The sequence below is a fragment of the Somniosus microcephalus genome, chromosome 8 (assembly GCF_052327205.1).
Source record: "Somniosus microcephalus isolate GS21.2 chromosome 8, FLI_Smic_1.0, whole genome shotgun sequence".
Taxonomy (NCBI): Eukaryota; Metazoa; Chordata; class Chondrichthyes; order Squaliformes; family Somniosidae; genus Somniosus; species Somniosus microcephalus.
Window position 1 is genome coordinate 196,781,152 of NC_140994.1, and position 17,863 is coordinate 196,799,014.

The 17,863-nt window shown below is 57.0% G+C and overlaps 1 protein-coding gene across 8 annotated transcripts in view; it reads right to left on the bottom strand.

The window, feature by feature from the left end:
• The window catches only part of cnot6a (CCR4-NOT transcription complex, subunit 6a), a 96,061-nt gene that overhangs the window by 44,523 nt on the left and 33,675 nt on the right, over positions 1 to 17,863 (bottom strand). For all 8 annotated transcript variants that reach the window (XM_085995528.1, XM_085995523.1, XM_085995524.1 and 5 more), the window contains exon 2: positions 11,761 to 11,881. In XM_085995528.1, the coding sequence (XP_085851654.1) occupies positions 11,761 to 11,855 (95 nt within the window). In that variant the 5' untranslated portion in view covers positions 11,856 to 11,881. The remainder of the gene's footprint in view (positions 1 to 11,760; positions 11,882 to 17,863) is intronic.

Sequence of the window (17,863 nt, forward strand, 5' to 3'; positions counted from 1 at the left end):
GGGGGGGAAGAGGAGTGGGGGGGGGGAAGAGGAGTGGGGGGGGGGAAGAGGAGTGGGGGGGGGGGGGAAGAGGAGTGGGGGGGGAAGAGGAGTGGGGGGGGGAAGAGGAGTGGGGGGGGGAAGAGGATGTGGGGGGGGGGAAAGAGGAGTGGGGGGGGGGAAGAGGATGTGGGGGGGGGGAAGAGGAGTGGGGGGGGGGAAGAGGAGTGGGGGGGGGGAAGAGGAGTGGGGGGGGGGAAGAGGAGTGGGGGGGGGAAGAGGAGTGGGGGGGGGGGAAGAGGAGTGGGGGGGGGGAAGAGGAGTGGGGGGGGGGAAGAGGAGTGGGGGGGGGGGAAGAGGAGTGGGGGGGGGGGGGAAGAGGAGTGGGGGGGGGGGAAGAGGAGTGGGGGGGGGAGAGGAGTGGGGGGGGGGGGAAGAGGAGTGGGGGGGGGGGGGAAGAGGAGTGGGGGGGGGGGGAAGAGGAGTGGGGGGGGGGGGAAGAGGAGAGTGGGGGGGGGGGAAGAGGAGTGGGGGGGGGGGAAGAGGAGTGGGGGGGGGGGAAGAGGAGTGGGGGGGGGGAGAGGAGTGGGGGGGAAGAGGAGTGGGGGGGGAAGAGGAGTGGGGGGGGAGAGAGGGGGGGGGGAAGAGGAGTGGGGGGGGGGGAAGAGGAGTGGGGGGGGGGGAAGAGGAGTGGGGGGGGGGGAAGAGGAGTGGGGGGGGGGGAAGAGGAGTGGGGGGGGGGAAGAGGAGTGGGGGGGGGGGGAAGAGGAGTGGGGGGGGGGAAGAGGAGTGGGGGGGGGGAAGAGGAGTGGGGGGGGGAAGAGGAGAGGGGGGGGAAGAGGAGGGGGGGGGGGGAAGAGGAGTGGGGGGGGGGAAGAGGAGTGGGGGGGGGAAGAGGAGTGGGGGGGGGGGAAGAGGAGTGGGGGGGGGGAAGAGGAGTGGGGGGGGGGAAGAGGAGTGGGGGGGGGGAAGAGGAGTGGGGGGGGGAAGAGGAGTGGGGGGGGGGGGAAGAGGAGTGGGGGGGGGAAGAGGAGTGGGGGGGGGGAAGAGGAGTGGGGGGGGGAAGAGGAGTGGGGGGGGGAAGAGGAGTGGGGGGGGGAAGAGGAGGGGGGGGGGAAGAGGAGTGGGGGGGGGGAAGAGGAGTGGGGGGGGGGAAGAGGAGTGGGGGGGGGAAGAGGAGTGGGGGGGGGAAGAGGAGTGGGGGGGGGGAAGAGGAGTGGGGGGGGGGGGAAGAGGAGTGGGGGGGGGGAAGAGGAGTGGGGGGGGGAAGAGGAGTGGGGGGGGGGAAGAGGGAAGTGGGGGGGGAAGAGGAGTGGGGGGGGAGAGGAGTGGGGGGGGGAAGAGGAGTGGGGGGGGGGAAGAGGAGTGGGGGGGGGGAAGAGGAGGTGGGGGGGGGGGGGGAAGAGGAGTGGGGGGGGGGGGGAAGAGGAGTGGGGGGGGGGGAAGAGGAGTGGGGGGGGGAGAGGAGTGGGGGGGGGAAGAGGAGTGGGGGGGGGGGAAGAGGAGTGGGGGGGGGGGGAAGAGGAGTGGGGGGGGGGGGGGGGAAGAGGAGTGGGGGGGGGGGAAGAGGAGTGGGGGGGGGGGAAGAGGAGTGGGGGGGGGGGAAGAGGAGTGGGGGGGGGGGGGAAGAGGAGTGGGGGGGGGGGAAGAGGAGTGGGGGGGGGGGAAGAGGAGTGGGGGGGGGGGAAGAGGAGTGGGGGGGGGGAAGAGGAGTGGGGGGGGGGAAGAGGAGTGGGGGGGGGGAAGAGGAGTGGGGGGGGGAAGAGAGTGGGGGGGGGGGAAGAGGAGTGGGGGGGGGGAAGAGGAGTGGGGGGGGGGAAGAGGAGTGGGGGGGGGGGGAAAGAGGAGTGGGGGGGGGGAAGAGGAGTGGGGGGGGGGGGAAGAGGAGTGGGGGGGGGGGGGAAGAGGAGTGGGGGGGGGGGAAGAGGAGTGGGGGGGGGGGGAAGAGGAGTGGGGGGGGGGGGAAGAGGAGTGGGGGGGGGGGGAAGAGGATGGGGGGGGGGAAGAGGAGGGGGGGGGGAAGAGGAGTGGGGGGGGGGAAGAGGAGTGGGGGGGGGGAAGAGGAGTGGGGGGGGGAAGAGGAGTGGGGGGGGGAAGAGGAGTGGGGGGGGGGAAGAGGAGTGGGGGGGGGGAAGAGGAGTGGGGGGGGGGGAAGAGGAGTGGGGGGGGGAAGAGGAGTGGGGGGGGGAAGAGGAGTGGGGGGGGGGAAGAGGAGTGGGGGGGGGGAAGAGGAGTGGGGGGGGGGAAGAGGAGTGGGGGGGGGGGAAGAGGAGTGGGGGGGGGGAAGAGGAGAGATGGGGGGGGGGGAAGAGGAGTGGGGGGGGGAAGAGGAGTGGGGGGGGGGGAAGAGGAGTGGGGGGGGGGGAAGAGGAGTGGGGGGGGGGAAGAGGAGTGGGGGGGGGGGAAGAGGAGTGGGGGGGGGGGGAAGGAGTGGGGGGGGAAGAGGAGTGGGGGGGGGGAAGAGGAGTGGGGGGGGGAAGAGGAGTGGGGGGGAAGAGGAGTGGGGGGGAAGAGGAGTGGGGGGGGGGAAGAGGAGTGGGGGGGGGAAGAGGAGTGGGGGGGGGGAAGAGGAGTGGGGGGGGAAGAGGAGTGGGGGGGGGAAGAGGAGTGGGGGGGGGGGGAAGAGGAGTGGGGGGGGGAAGAGGAGTGGGGGGGGGAAGAGGAGTGGGGGGGGGGAAGAGGAGTGGGGGGGGGGGGGAAGAGGAGTGGGGGGGGGAAGAGGAGTGGGGGGGGGAAGAGGAGTGGGGGGGGGGAAGAGGAGTGGGGGGGGGGAAGAGGAGTGGGGGGGGAGAGGAGTGGGGGGGGGAAGGGAGGGAGTGGGGGGGGGGAAGAGGAGTGGGGGGGGGAAGAGGAGTGGGGGGGGAAGAGGGTGGGGGGGAAGAGGAGTGGGGGGGGGAAGAGGAGGTGGGGGGGGGGAAGAGGTGTGGGGGGGGAAGAGGAGTGGGGGGGGGAAGAGGAGTGGGGGGGGGAAGAGGAGTGGGGGGGGGAAGAGGAGTGGGGGGGGGGAAGAGGAGTGGGGGGGGAAGAGGAGTGGGGGGGGGAAGAGGAGTGGGGGGGGGAAGAGGAGTGGGGGGGGGAAGAGGAGTGGGGGGGGGAAGAGGAGTGGGGGGGGGAAGAGGAGTGGGGGGGGGAAGTGGAGTGGGGGGGGAAGAGGAGTGGGGGGGGGAAGAGGAGTGGGGGGGGGAAGAGGAGTGGGGGGGGGAAGAGGAGTGGGGGGGGGAGAGGAGTGGGGGGGGAAGAGGAGTGGGGGGGGGAAGAGGAGTGGGGGGGGGAAGAGGAGTGGGGGGGGAAGAGGAGTGGGGGGGGGAAGAGGAGTGGGGGGGGGGGGGAAGAGGAGTGGGGGGGGGAAGAGGAGTGGGGGGGGAAGAGGAGTGGGGGGGGGAAGAGGAGTGGGGGGGGAAGAGAGTGGGGGGGGGAAGAGGAGTGGGGGGGGGAAGAGGAGTGGGGGGGGGGAAGAGGAGTGGGGGGGGGAAGAGGAGTGGGGGGGGAAGAGGAGTGGGGGGGGAAGAGGAGTGGGGGGGGGAAGAGGAGTGGGGGGGGAAGAGGAGTGGGGGGGGAAGAGGAGTGGGGGGGGGAAGAGGAGTGGTGGGGGGGGAAGAGGAGTGGTGGGGGGGGAAGAGGAGTGGTGGGGGGGGGAAGAGGAGTGGTGGGGGGGAAGAGGAGTGGTGGGGGGGGGGGGAAGAGGAGTGGGGGGGCGGGGAAGAGGAGGGGGGCGGGGGGGGGGGGGAAGAGGAGGGGGGGGGCGGAAGAGGAGGGGGGGGCGGGGAAGAGGAGGGGGGGGCGGGGAAGAGGAGGGGGGGGCGGGGAAGAGGAGGGGGGGGCGGGGAAGAGGAGGGGGGGGGCGGGGAAGAGGAGGGGGGGGCGGGGAAGAGGAGGGGGGGGCGGGGAAGAGGAGGGGGGGGCGGGGAAGAGGAGGGGGGGGCGGGGAAGAGGAGGGGGGGGCGGGGAAGAGGAGGGGGGGGCGGGGAAGAGGAGGGGGGGGCGGGGAAGAGGAGGGGGGGGCGGGGAAGAGGAGGGGGGGGCGGGGAAGAGGAGGGGGGGGCGGGGAAGAGGAGGGGGGGCGGGGAAGAGGAGGGGGGGGCGGGGAAGAGGAGGGGGGGGCGGGGAAGAGGAGGGGGGGGCGGGGAAGAGGAGGGGGGGGCGGGGAAGAGGGAGGGGGGGGCGGGGAAGAGGAGGGGGGGCGGGGAAGAGGAGGGGGGGGCGGGGAAGAGGAGGGGGGGGCGGGGAAGAGGAGGGGGGGGCGGGGAAGAGGAGGGGGGGGCGGGGAAGAGGAGGGGGGGGGCGGGGAAGAGGGAGGGGGGGGCGGGGAAGAGGAGGGGGGGGGCGGGAAGAGGAGGGGGGGGCGGGGAAGAGGAGGGGGGGGCGGGGAAGAGGAGGGGGGGGCGGGGAAGAGGAGGGGGGGGCGGGGAAGAGGAGGGGGGGGCGGGGAAGAGGAGGGGGGGCGGGGAAGAGGAGGGGGGGCGGGAAGAGGAGGGGGGCGGGGAAGAGGAAGGGGGGGGGCGGGGAAGAGGAGGGGGGGGCGGGGAAGAGGAGGGGGGGGCGGGGAAGAGGAGGGGGGGGCGGGGAAGAGGAGGGGGGGGCGGGGAAGAGGAGGGGGGGGCGGGGAAGAGGAGGGGGGGGCGGGGAAGAGGAGGGGGGGGCGGGGAAGAGGAGGGGGGGGCGGGGAAGAGGAGGGGGGGGCGGGGAAGAGGAGGGGGGGGCGGGGAAGAGGAGGGGGGGGCGGGAAGAGGAGGGGGGGGCGGGGAAGAGGAGGGGGGGGCGGGGAAGAGGAGGGGGGGGCGGGGAAGAGGAGGGGGGGGGCGGGGAAGAGGAGGGGGGGGCGGGGAAGAGGAGGGGGGGGCGGGGAAGAGGAGGGGGGGGCGGGGAAGAGGAGGGGGGGGCGGGGAAGAGGAGGGGGGGGCGGGGAAGAGGAGGGGGGGGCGGGGAAGAGGAGGGGGGGGCGGGGAAGAGGAGGGGGGGGCGGGGAAGAGGAGGGGGGGGCGGGGAAGAGGAGGGGGGGGGCGGGGAAGAGGAGGGGGGGGCGGGGAAGAGGAGGGGGGGGCGGGAAGAGGAGGGGGGGGCGGGGAAGAGGAGGGGGGGGCGGGGAAGAGGAGGGGGGGCGGGGAAGAGGAGGGGGGGCGGGGAAGAGGAGGGGGGGGCGGGGAAGAGGAGGGGGGGCGGGGAAGAGGAGGGGGGGGCGGGGAGAGGAGGGGGGCGGGGAAGAGGAGGGGGGGGCGGGGAAGAGGAGGGGGGGCGGGGAAGAGGAGGGGGGGCGGGGAAGAGGAGGGGGGGCGGGGAAGAGGAGGGGGGGCGGGGAAGAGGAGGGGGGGGCGGGGAAGAGGAGGGGGGGGCGGGGAAGAGGAGGGGGGGGCGGGGAAGAGGAGGGGGGGGCGGGGAAGAGGAGGGGGGGGCGGGGAAGAGGAGGGGGGGCGGGAAGAGGAGGGGGGGCGGGGAAGAGGAGGGGGGGGGCGGGGAAGAGGAGGGGGGGGCGGGGAAGAGGAGGGGGGGGCGGGGAAGAGGAGGGGGGGGCGGGGAAGAGGAGGGGGGGGCGGGGAAGAGGAGGGGGGGGCGGGGAAGAGGAGGGGGGGCGGGGAAGAGGAGGGGGGGGCGGGGAAGAGGAGGGGGGGCGGGGAAGAGGAGGGGGGGGCGGGGAAGAGGAGGGGGGGGCGGGGAAGAGGAGGGGGGGGCGGGAAGAGGAGGGGGGGCGGGGAAGAGGAGGGGGGGCGGGGAAGAGGAGGGGGGGCGGGGAAGAGGAGGGGGGGCGGGGAAGAGGAGGGGGGGGCGGGGAAGAGGAGGGGGGGCGGGGAAGAGGAGGGGGGGCGGGGAAGAGGAGGGGGGGGGCGGGGAAGAGGAGGGGGGGGCGGGGAAGAGGAGGGGGGGGCGGGGAAGAGGAGGGGGGGGCGGGGAAGAGGAGGGGGGGGCGGGAAGAGGAGGGGGGGGCGGGGAAGAGGATGGGGGGGGCGGGAAGAGGAGGGGGGGGGCGGGGAAGAGGAGGGGGGGGCGGGGAAGAGGAGGGGGGGCGGGGAAGAGGAGGGGGGGGCGGGGAAGAGGAGGGGGGGGCGGGGAAGAGGAGGGGGGGGCGGGGGGGGGGGGAAGAGGAGGGGGGGGCGGGGGGGGGGAAGAGGAGGGGGGCGGGGGGGGGGAAGAGGAGGGGGGGCGGGGGGGGGGAAGAGGAGGGGGGCGGGGGGGGGGGGGGGAAGAGGAGGGGGGGCGGGGGGGGGGGGAAGAGGAGGGGGGGGCAGGGGGGGGGGGGAAGAGGAGGGGGGGGCAGGGGTGAAGAGAGAGTCAGGGAGTGGGGAAAACATATACACTCACAATAAAGGCGGCGTAAACCGGGCAGTTATTAAACTAAACAATATTTTTGATAATTTGGCAACAAATGCAAACTTGAAAGCTCGCAAGAACAAACCCAATACAAAAAACTATGAAAAATGGTTTGACCGAGATTGCCATAACCTGAGGAAAAAGCTTAGAAAAATATCAAACCAAAACACAGGCATCCAGAAAACGAGGAATTACACCTTACTTATTGTCAGACACTAACACAATACAGAAACACACTCAGAACCAAAAAAGAGCAATATATTAAGAATACACTCAGCTCCATGGAGGAATCCATTGATTCCAATTGTTTCTGGGAAAACTTGAAAACACTACACAAAAAACAACACGACGATTTGGCCATTCAAAATGGGACACATTGGTAAACCACTTTGAAAAATTATACCAGAAAAACACACTAAGACCAGAGCAACACCAAATATGCAAAAAACTGGAAAAGCTAGAAATGGCCATAAAAGATAACCAAAACCCGCTCGACGCCATAATAACAGAAAAAGAACTTCTTGAAAAACTCAAGGACCTGCGACCAGGAAAAGCCTGCGGGACAGACGGCATACTAAACGAGATGATTAAAAACACAGACAACAAAATGAAACTGGCTATCCTAAAACTCAACTTGGTTCTGAATGTCGGTTATTTCCCTGATATCTGGAACAAAGGACTCATAACGCCCATATACAAAAGTGGGGACAAAATCGACCCAAACAACTATCGAGGCATCTGTGTAAACAGTAACCTGGGGAAGGTATTCTGTAGCATCATAAACAAAAGACTTATAAACTTCCTTGAGGAGCACAATGTCTTGAGTAAAAGCCAAATTGGATTCCTGCCAAACTATAGAACATCCGATCATATCTTCACCCTACAGACCCTAATTGACAAACACGTTCACCATAACAAAAGCAAAATCTACGCATGCTTTGTAGATTTCCAGAAGGCTTTTGACTCCCATCTGGCATGACGGTTTATTCCTGAAACTTATCGAAAGCGGGGTAGGAGGGAAAACATATGATGTAATTAAATCAATGTATACAAACAACAAATGTGCAGTTAAAATTGGAGACAAACAAACAAAATACTTCCCACAGGGGCGGGGGGTGACGCGGGGCTCGCCAATCTCACTGACACTCTTTAATATTTACATAAATGGATTGGCAAAACTACTTGAACAATCTACAGCACCCGGCCTCACCCTATATGAATCCAAGGTTAAATTCCTCCTCTATGCAGACGACCTGGTTCTGCTGTCACCAACTAAAGAGGGTCTACAGCAGAACCTGGACCTGCTGGAGTCGTACTGCCAGACTTGGCCCTGACAATAAATCCCCAAAAAACCAAAGTCCTTGTGTTCCAGCAAAGATCCAAACATCAGGGACCCAAAATAAGTTTCACAGTAGGAACAACCAAAATTGAACAAACCACCAACTACACATACTTGGGCTTAAAAATCAGTTCTACGGGAAACTTCAAACTGGCTGTGAATGAACTGAAAGAGAAAGCAAGAAGGGCTTTCTATGCCATCAAAAATCAATCCAAATAGAAATCCCAATTAGCATTTGGCTCAAATTTTCAAATCAGTAACTGAACCAATTGCACTCTATGGCAGTGAGGTATGGGGACCGCTAACTCAACAAGAATTCGCAAAATGGGACAAACACCCAATTGAGATCCTACATGCAGAATTCTGTAAAAGTATCCTCCGGACTCAAAGGAAAACAGTAAACAATGCATGCAGGGCGGAACTAGGCCAATATCCATTAATAATCACTATCCAAAAAAGAGCACCAAATTTTGGAATCACCTACAAATGAGCAACCCCCAATGCTACCACTACGACGCCCTGAAATGCCAAGAGCTGACCATAAAGAAGAATACCCTCAGTCAACTAGTCCTGGGACTCAGTGAAGTAACTACTAACAATACTAACAATAACCAGCCCCAGGACAGTGACACACAAAGAATTCGACCCAACACAATCGTCGCTAAGCAAAAGGAAAAATATCTGACATATTGGGCAGAAACAACAAAAACCCAAAGCAAACTCAATTGCTACTTGGCCCTAAACAGACAATACAACATAGCTGATTACCTGACCATGGTAAAGGATAACAAACTGAGAAGAACCTTGACAAGGTACAGACTTAGCGAACATAGCCTAGCGATCGAAAAAGGCAGACACAGGCAGACCAGGCTGCCAAGAGAAGACAGGATATGCTCTCACTGCAGTCAGGGAGTAGTGGAGACAGAGATGCACTTCCTCACAGCCTGTGGAAAATATCAGGACATCAGGGAGAATTTCTACCAAAATTCTCACAAATATGCCCTGAATTCAGAAATCTGAATGACAACCAAAAACTCCCATTCCTACTGGGAGTGGAGAGAAGCTGTGTAACACTGGCGGCACACTATGTTACAGCTTGCCATGAACAGAGGGACAACCAGTAAACTAAGAAAAGAATATATATAAACAATGCGAATGTATATTTATACACTCAGGGATATACCTGTTTATACACTATGAATAGAACTGCGTTTATGTGCTCAACCATAAATTTATTTTGATGCTTTGGCAACATAAGATGTAACTTATCATGCCAATAAAGCAATTTGAATTGTGAATTGTGAATTGAGTCAGGGAGTGGTGGAGACAGAGACGCACTCCCTCACAGCTTGTGGAAAATATCAGGGCATAAGGGAGAATTTCCACCCAAAATTCACAAAAATATGCCCCGAATTCAGAAATTTGAATGACGACCAAAAACTCCCATACCTACTAGGGGAACAGAGAAATTGTGTAACCTTAGCGGCACACTATGTTACAGCTTGCCATAAACAGAGGGACAACCATTAAATCTAAGAGTATATACAAATTATACGAATGTATATTTATACACTCAGGGATATATCTGTTTATGCACTGCTTTGGCAACATAAGATGTACCTTTTCATGCCAATAAAGCGATTTGAATTGAATTGGGGGGGGCGGGGGGGAAGAGGAGAGGAGAGTGGGGGGGGGGGGGGGGGGGGAAGAGCGAGAGAGAGAGAGAGAGCGAGCGAGAGCGAAAGCGAGCGAGCGAGGTTTTAGGAGGAAGGAAATTCCGGAGCTTGGATCTAAGGCAGTGGCCAATGGTGATCAGGTATGCACAAGAAGCCAGAATTAAAAGAGAATTGAATATGACTGTTATAGGGCTGGAGGAGGTTACAGCAATAGGGAGGGGCAAGGCCATGGAGGATTTGAACACTAGGATGAGAATTTTAAATTTGAGCTGTTACCAGACCGAGATCCAAAGTAGGTCAGCAAGCAGTGTGATGCGTGAACAGGACTTGGTGCGAGTTAGGATACAGGCAGCAGAGTTTTAGATGAGCTGAAGTTTACGAAGTGTGGAAGGCCATCCAGGAGAGAAATCGAACAATCGAGTCTGGATGAGGGTTTCAGCAGCAGATGGGCTGAGGCGGGACAAAGACAGGCGCTATTACACTGCGTTGTTCAGCCTGAAACTATAGCAGAGGTCACGGAAGGGGTTGCTGTCAAAGTAACTGGTGAGTCACAGCAGTGCATCCCTTAAACTTCACATACTGCAACCATAGGGTGCCAGTGACGGAGGATGTGAATACGGAATCTAGTGACAGCGGTGTGACGCAAGTAAACTCTCTCCAGGCTTTCAGCTTTGATTGTCACGACTGTCTAGGCAAGTGGTAAGTATTCCAAGACGACTTGAATTTCTATGGCGTCTTTCATGTCTTCAGGATATCCCAAAGCACTTTACAGCCAATGAAGCACTTTTGAAGTGCAGTCACTGTTGTAGTGTAGGAAATAGCAGCCAATGTTGTTTGAATGTTATGACTGCACACACCAAGATCCCACAAACATAGAACAATACAGCACAGAAGGCGGCCATTCGGTCTATCATGCCTGTGATGGCGCCTTGAAAGAGCTCTCCAATTAGTCCTATTCCCGTGCCCTTTCCCCATGGCCCTGCAAATTTTTCCCTTTCAAGTACTTACCCAATTCCCTTTTGAAAGTTATTATTGAATCTGCTTCCACCACCCTTTCAGGCAGTGCATTCCAAATCACAATTTGCCGAATAAAAAAACTCTCTTCTGGTTCTTTTGCCAAGAACTCCCCTGCTCTTCTTTGAATAGTGTTGAGATCTTTTATGCCCGTTTGAGGGGGCAGACAAAGCCTTGGTTTAACATCCCATCCAAAAGACGGATCATCAAACTCCTGACTTACACCTTATAGGTGGTGGAGAAACCATGGTTGTGGGGATCTGAAGTCATGTGTACGAGACCAGGTAGGGGTCGGAGGGCTCCCTTCCCTACAGGATTTTAGTGAAGCACAGTTTTTAATTGCAGTCTGGTAGCTTGCATGGTTTTATTTTGATAGTAGCCCACAAATGACCACATTTATGGAGTTCAATTTCACAAACTGCCATGGTGGGATTTGAACTCAACCCCAGTTGGTAGCTGTGGTAAACCACTGCTAACTCTGTATATGTCTGTGTGGTAAACCACTGCTAACTCTGTACAGGTCCGGGCATGTCTCCGCCCCTGGCTCCACCCCTAAGCCCGGGTATAAAGGTGACTCACCACCCTTCCCCCGGGAGCTCTTAGGATGGATCCACTAGCAGAGGCATGCTCCAGTTCTTAGTCAATAAAAGCCTACTTCGTATAAGTTCAACTCGTAGTCTTTGGTGTTGTTGATAGTGCATCAGTAGCCTTGCACTAGCCTTTCCAGATTACATTCAAGTCCAGTCCAGAACGCTGGGACAAAACTATCCGAAAGATTTTAATATTGGATTCTTGTAGTTTAGGCCCAAAGCACAGAACTGCCCATAATGTGATTAAAGAGGAATAAACAAGACCACTGTTTTACTGAATGTCAAATTCCATTTTGTTACATGTGACTCCAGGATTTTAAAATCAGTGTTTTGACTCTGCAATTCCATTGTTTATAATTAGGCCTATTAGTTTATGGTGACAAAACAGCTCAAATTCGATTACATGGGATTTTTACTATGTTTTGCAGCGTGTATTCTGTGTGAAACCACAAATCAATGGTATTGGCCATAAGCGTAGCTGGTATTTTACAAGAGCAAAAGTCACACTAGGGCAGGGAGATGAAGAGATGATCAAATGTTAAAATTAATAGAGGTTGTTGGTAGAAGGCGCAGGACGCTGCACCTAGCTGTGCTATACTGGAATCAGTGACTAAAAATGGGCAAGTATGTTCCATAGTCTAGAACAGAAATCCTTCACGGTCAGCTCAAATAAAACCTTTAGTGAATTCCAAAGCTATATGCTTTTACAATACATCTCCGGTGAATAACTAGACTCAAAAGATCTCCAAAGCAGTTAATGGTTTTGATGCAAATTTTTTTTTTAAATGAGTCAGATTCTTATAAATTAATAAAACAGTGCTACCATTCTAATTATCTTGGTTCCATGCACAGTACTTACCACTGATCTCCAACTCTGCCCAGTATGATTTCTTCCGTTTGCTGCTTCTTCTGAAGACATAATTGTATACATTCTCCGTGGATCAGGTGGATCATATTTTTCCCTGGGCATTCCGGTTACACTGCAACGACAACACAAATTAAACAGACTAATATGTGCTCATTTCCAACCACTAATTAAAATTGTATTTAATACCTACATGGATATACTGCATACTTCAAGAAATAATTTTACTCTACAAGAAATAGCAACTTTTTGCAATTGGACATCAGGACAACTGAAGCCACCATTTTTGGCCCCAACCATAAACTCCACTCCTGTCACCCATTCCAAACCCCTCCACAGGCACTCACTTAGGCTGAACCAGACCTTGTCTGTTTAACTCAGAACTAAGCTTTATACCACACCCTTCTTGCTAGAACTGTTTTTCAATGTCAGCCCCTGCACTGCCGAAACCTTGAGCCATGCTATTGTCACCTCTAGATTTAATTTCTTTAATGTCCTACTTGCTAGCCCTGTATCCTCCACCAACTCCAAGTAGTGCAAAATATCAAGTACGTGTATTAAGTCGTGCACTAACCAGGTTTAGCTATGCGCCTCCACCACCCTCCGACATGACATTAGCTCTCACTCTCTCAACTAATTAAATCCTCATCTCCAAATTTCTCCATGGCCCCATCCTATCATTCATCTGCAGCTTTCTAACACCCCTCATCTTTCAGCCCAGACTCTGGCCATTCTTTAAAACATAACTGGCAGTGGAGCCCTACTCTCAAATTCCCTCCCTAAACCTTGGTGCCACTCTTCTTTCTCCACATTGAAAAAATCTTCTGAAAAGGCCATCTTTTCAATGAAACATGGTCACCCCTCCCTAGTCTCTTCTCTCCATAGCGTGCATTCATTCCTTTGTCTATTCTAATTATTTTCTCTCCCTCCTTCTAAGATACCATTGCACATTTTCTACATTAAAAGACAATGATGTTATGCAATAGAATTATTGCTTTACTTTCCTGAAATCTTCAATTATGGGAGAAGTAACAGTAAAGTGTGTCCCAGTGCCATGCAAATGAATTTAACTTTCTAAAGAAAAGATTTTCACTATAGATTTAACTTGAACCCATTTACCTGTATTGTTGTCTTTTGACAGCTGATTGTCAAGTCAATGATTTTCAAGTCATGTCTGCTCTTAAACACTTACATATGCACATTTATACCTCGTCAAAAATACACAACACAAAATAACCCACATTAGGATTTACAAGGAAGCTTCCTGAGGAATGCAGTTATAGTACAATTTCTTTGTTATCAATGATTACTTCTTTACATCTTATTTTCTAACACTTCTGCAATTCCTCCTCTATTCCTAGAATCATAGAAATTTATGACACAGGAGGCCATTCTCCTCCCCCACAAACAAAATTGAATTGTAGACCTTTGTGAGATTTCATGCAACAATTCCCCTTCCAAGATGAAATAAAAATGTGTCCCAATTACAAGACCAAAACAGCTAATTACAATTTGAAGAGTTTATTAGGGCTTTAAAATGTAATAATTGCCAGTGGAGCACATTTGCTAGGTCAAATCAGCCTACATTTAACCACTTTCTTCCCACGTCCCCTCAAATAATTCTAAGTCACATTGGACGGCTTTTACATCATCAAATGCAAATTGATTTTTTAGAGCGCTTTGACACATGACTAATCAGGATCAGTGCATATTCAACACTATTTCAATTTATTTTGGGTTCATTCAGCAGAATGGCAACATGATAAATATTGAACGCAATGAACAGTACTATTATCGCAATGATTTACTAAAACTGATCTAGTACTAGGAGGTGGCATATAGTCTACATTGTAGGAATTGACGAATTCCTAACTAAGAACTGAGGTCGGCTCAGGCGATCAAACAAACAGGCTTTTAATGTAAAACTAAACGAGTTTAAACAGTTTGTTCAGATCGATACAGGAGAACCACGAAAACAGGTCTGTACAAGATGGAGCTTCCACGAGGACTGCCAGGGCAGTCACGTGGTTTGCGACATGACGCCCCGTGCATACAAACACTATATACAAAATGAAGTAATGTCTAACACCATGGTACAGACTTAGGCTGGTGTTAGAACATCGTTAAAGGGAATTATGTACAGTTGCCCAGAGTCACTCAGTGGCTCCGCCACATGCGCCCCCCCAGAATTCGCTTTAACAGACAAAGTCAAACGGCGAGGGGGTCTGATGAGCCTGTTGGAATGACTCCTGTAGTGGAGACTGCTGGGCGGCTGGTTGCGCTTGGTCTGCCGGAACGGCGCTGGGTGGCCGACCTCGTTCAACGGGGCGGTCGAGGTCCAGATGCGCCGGCTTCAATCGATCGACTGAAATGTGGTCCGGCTTACCACTGACATCTACGGTGAAGGTTTTGTCCCCTGCCTCCAACACGCGGAAGGGACCAGTATATGGGGCCTTGAGTGGATTCCGGTGAGCATCATGGCGAATAAAGACGTATTCTGCCTTGTGAAGCCCCGTTGGAACATGCCAACTCTGCAGCCCGTGGTGGGAAGTGGGCACTGGCGCGAAACAGCTGGCCACCTCCCAGTGACTAGTCAACTGGTCAGACGCGAACCATGGCTTCGTTGATTCCGGTAGAAGATCTCCTGGGACTAGTAATGGTTGTCCGTACACCAGCTCCGCGGATGAAGAGTGAAGGTCTTCTTTGGGGGCCGTGCGAAGGCCCAACAGGACCCACGGTAGCTTGTCTGCCCATCCAGCGTCCTGGAGGCTGGCCCTCGGAGGCTTTTAGTGACCGGTGGAAACTTTGAGAGACCATTCACCTGTGGGTGGTAGGCTGTGGTGCGGTGTAATTTGACACCAAGCCCTTGGGCCACTGCATTCCAGAGTTTGGAGGAAAACTGCAGTCCCCTGTCTGAAGAAATATCAGCGGGCACTCTGAAACAGGCGACCCAGGTGGAAATGAACGCCCTGGCCACGTCCGTCGAAGTAGTGGATGATAGGGGAACCGCCTCCGGCCATCTGGTGGTGCGGTCAACCATGGTCAGGATGTGTGAAAAACCATGGGAGGGTGGGAGTGGACCCACCAGGTCCACATTGACATGGTCAAACCGTCGCTCCGGCACTGTGAAGGTGGCCAACGGAGCTTTGATGTGACGCTGTACTTTGGCCTTTTGGCAGACCACGCAGGTGTTGGTCCAGTCGCGGACATCCTTGTGCATGCTGTGCCATACGAATTTCCTCGACATCAGCTTCTGGGAGGCCTTCAATTCTGGGTGTGATAACCCATGTATGGCGTCGAACACTTTGCGGCGCCAGACGGCCGGGCGAGGGTCCCGAACGGAGGCGTCACACAAGAGCGTGGTACCTGCCGCATGGAACTGGACGTCGGCCAACTGGAGGCCAGTGACGGTGGTTCTGTAGGCTTGGACTTCTGGGTCCGAGGCTTGATCCGCTGCCACGAGGGCATAATCGATGCCTAAATGAACCGTATTGACGGTCGCGCGGGAGGGGCAGTCGGCCACCAGGTTGTCCTTACCGGCCACATGTTGTATATCCGTGGTGAACTCTGATATGTATGTCAGGTGACATTGCTGTCGGGATGCCCACGGTTTGGCGGTCTTGGTCATGGCGAAGTTGAGCGGCTTATGGTCCACGAAGGCGGTGAAGGGACGTCCTTCCAGGAGAAAGCGAAAATGTCGGATGGCCAGAAAAAGAGCGAGCAACTCCCGGTCGAATGTGCTATACTTCCTCTCGTTCCGCCGTAGTTGACGGCTGAAGAATGCCAACAGCTGCCAAGTCCCATTCACCCACTGCTCTTGCACGGCGCCGATTGCGTAGTCTGACGAGTCGGTGGTGAGGGCGATGGTGGCTTCTGGCAGCGGGTGCGCCAGCATAGTCGCATTGGCCAAGGCTTTGTCGGCGAACGCCCGGGCCATGTCTTCCGTCCGGTCTACCATATCTTTGCCAGTCCTGCCCTGGAGAGCCTCGTACAGGGGCTGCATGAGCAGTGCTGCTTTGGGCACGCAACGGTGGTAAAAGTTTACCATGCCTAGGAATTCCTGCAGGGCCTTAATGGTTTGCGGGCGTGGAAAAGATGCCACCGCCTCCACCTTCACTTGTAAAGGAACCGCTCCCTCTGAAGTGATGCAATGCCCCAGGAAATCAATTTGCTGCAGGCCAAACTGACACTTGGCCGGGTTGATAATCAGACCATGTTGGCTGAGACGCTGAGAAAGGGTGCGTAGGTGACAGATGTGTTCTGCTTTGGTGGGACTGGCAACGAGGATGTTGTCTAAGTAGATAAAGAGGAACTCGAGGTCCCGCAGCACGGAGTCCATCAGGCGTTGGAAAGCCTGGGCGGCGTTCTTCAACCCAAATGGCACTCTTAAGAACTCGAAAAGGCCAAATGGGGTGATGACTGCGGTCTTCTGAACGTCTTGGGGATGAATGGGGACCTGGTGGTAGCCCCGGACGAGGTCGACTTTCGAGAAGACAGTGTTCCCTGCCAAATGGGCAGAGAAATCCTGAATATGGGGGGGGGGGGGGGGGAGATCGGGTACCGATCAGGAGTGGTGGCGTCGTTTAGGCGTCGATAGTCGCCGCATGGCCGCCATCCGCCAGGCTTCGGAACGATGTGGAGGGGTGAAGACCAGGGACTATTCGACCGGCGAATAATCCCTAACCGTTCCAGGGTCACGAACTCCGCTTTCGCGACCGCCAGCTTGCCAGGTTCCAGGCCCGCACGTAGACCGGGGGGCCGTTGGTGGTGATGTGGTGTTCCACACCATGTTTCGTGGCCGTGGAGAAGAAAGTGGGCCTTGTCGGGTCGGGGAATTCGCCGAGCAGGCGAGCGAACTCATCCGGAGGCGGAAAAGCACAGGCGACGGTGCGTGACGTAACAAGGGATAGAATGAAAAGTTGCCGCGTTGATCAACCGCCGGTTCCTCACGTCAACCAGGAGGCTGTTCGCACACAGGAAATCCGCACCGAGAATGGGTTGCGAAACCTTGTGAAACTCCCAGTGGAAACGCTGGCCTCTGAAACACAACTGCACCCGCCGTCTGCCGAAGGTCCGAATTGCCGTGCCATTGGCCGCTTCAAGGGCGAGACCGTGAATCCCGGTCTGAACATCGAGGGCAGACGCAGGTAATATGCTGCACTGCGCCCCGGTGTTGCACAGGAAATGACAACCAGAGAGCGTATCGGTGATAAACAGCAGCTTGCCCGCGTTGCCGATCGCCATCGCGGCCGCGGGGCGCCCGTTAGACCCGGTCCTCGGTGGTCGTAGTTTTTTTTGGGGGGGGAACTGCAGGGAGGGCGGCAACGTCTCGCTTTCGCGCCAAACCGCACGTGGTAGGGACACAGCTCAGCAGGCTGACGAGCGTCTGTGGGGGATGGGCACCTTGTGGCGGCGCAGTACTGCTGAGTAACGGCGAATATTTTGTCTGCCTCTGCCGCGAGTGCTGCGCAGTCCTCAACTTCGGATCTGGCCAAGGCAGCTTGCACCTGTTCCATTAGCTGGCTGAGGAATAATTCCCGGAATAGGAAGCATTCCGGTTCGGAGCCAAGGAGGGCGAGCATTTGGCTCATTAACTCCGAAGGCTTGGAGTCCCCGAGCCCGGGCATAGCGAGCAGTCGACGGGCGCGCTCCGATTTAGTGAGCCTGAAAACTTGCAGCAACCGCGCCTTGAGGGTTTCGTACTTGTGCTCTGTTGGAGGGTTCTCGAGGAGGCTGACGATCCGTGAGGCGGTAGAGCCGTCGAGGGCGGAGACCACGTGGAGATATCGGGTCTGATCCGCAACGATGTCCCTCAGTGCGAATTGTGCCTCGACCTGAATGAACCACGTGGTTGCTTGCTGCTCCCAGAACTGCGGTAGCTTCAAAACAGCGTTGGCCTCCATGTTGTGTTCTTTTTGTGAAAAACGTTCACAAAAGACGGGGTCACCAATGTAGGAATTGACGAATTCCTAACTAAGAACTGAGGTCGACTCAGGCGATCAAACAAAAACAGGCTTTTAATGTAAAACTAAACGAGTTTAAACAGTTTGTTAAGATCGATACAGGAGAACCACGAAAACAGGTCTGTACAAGATGG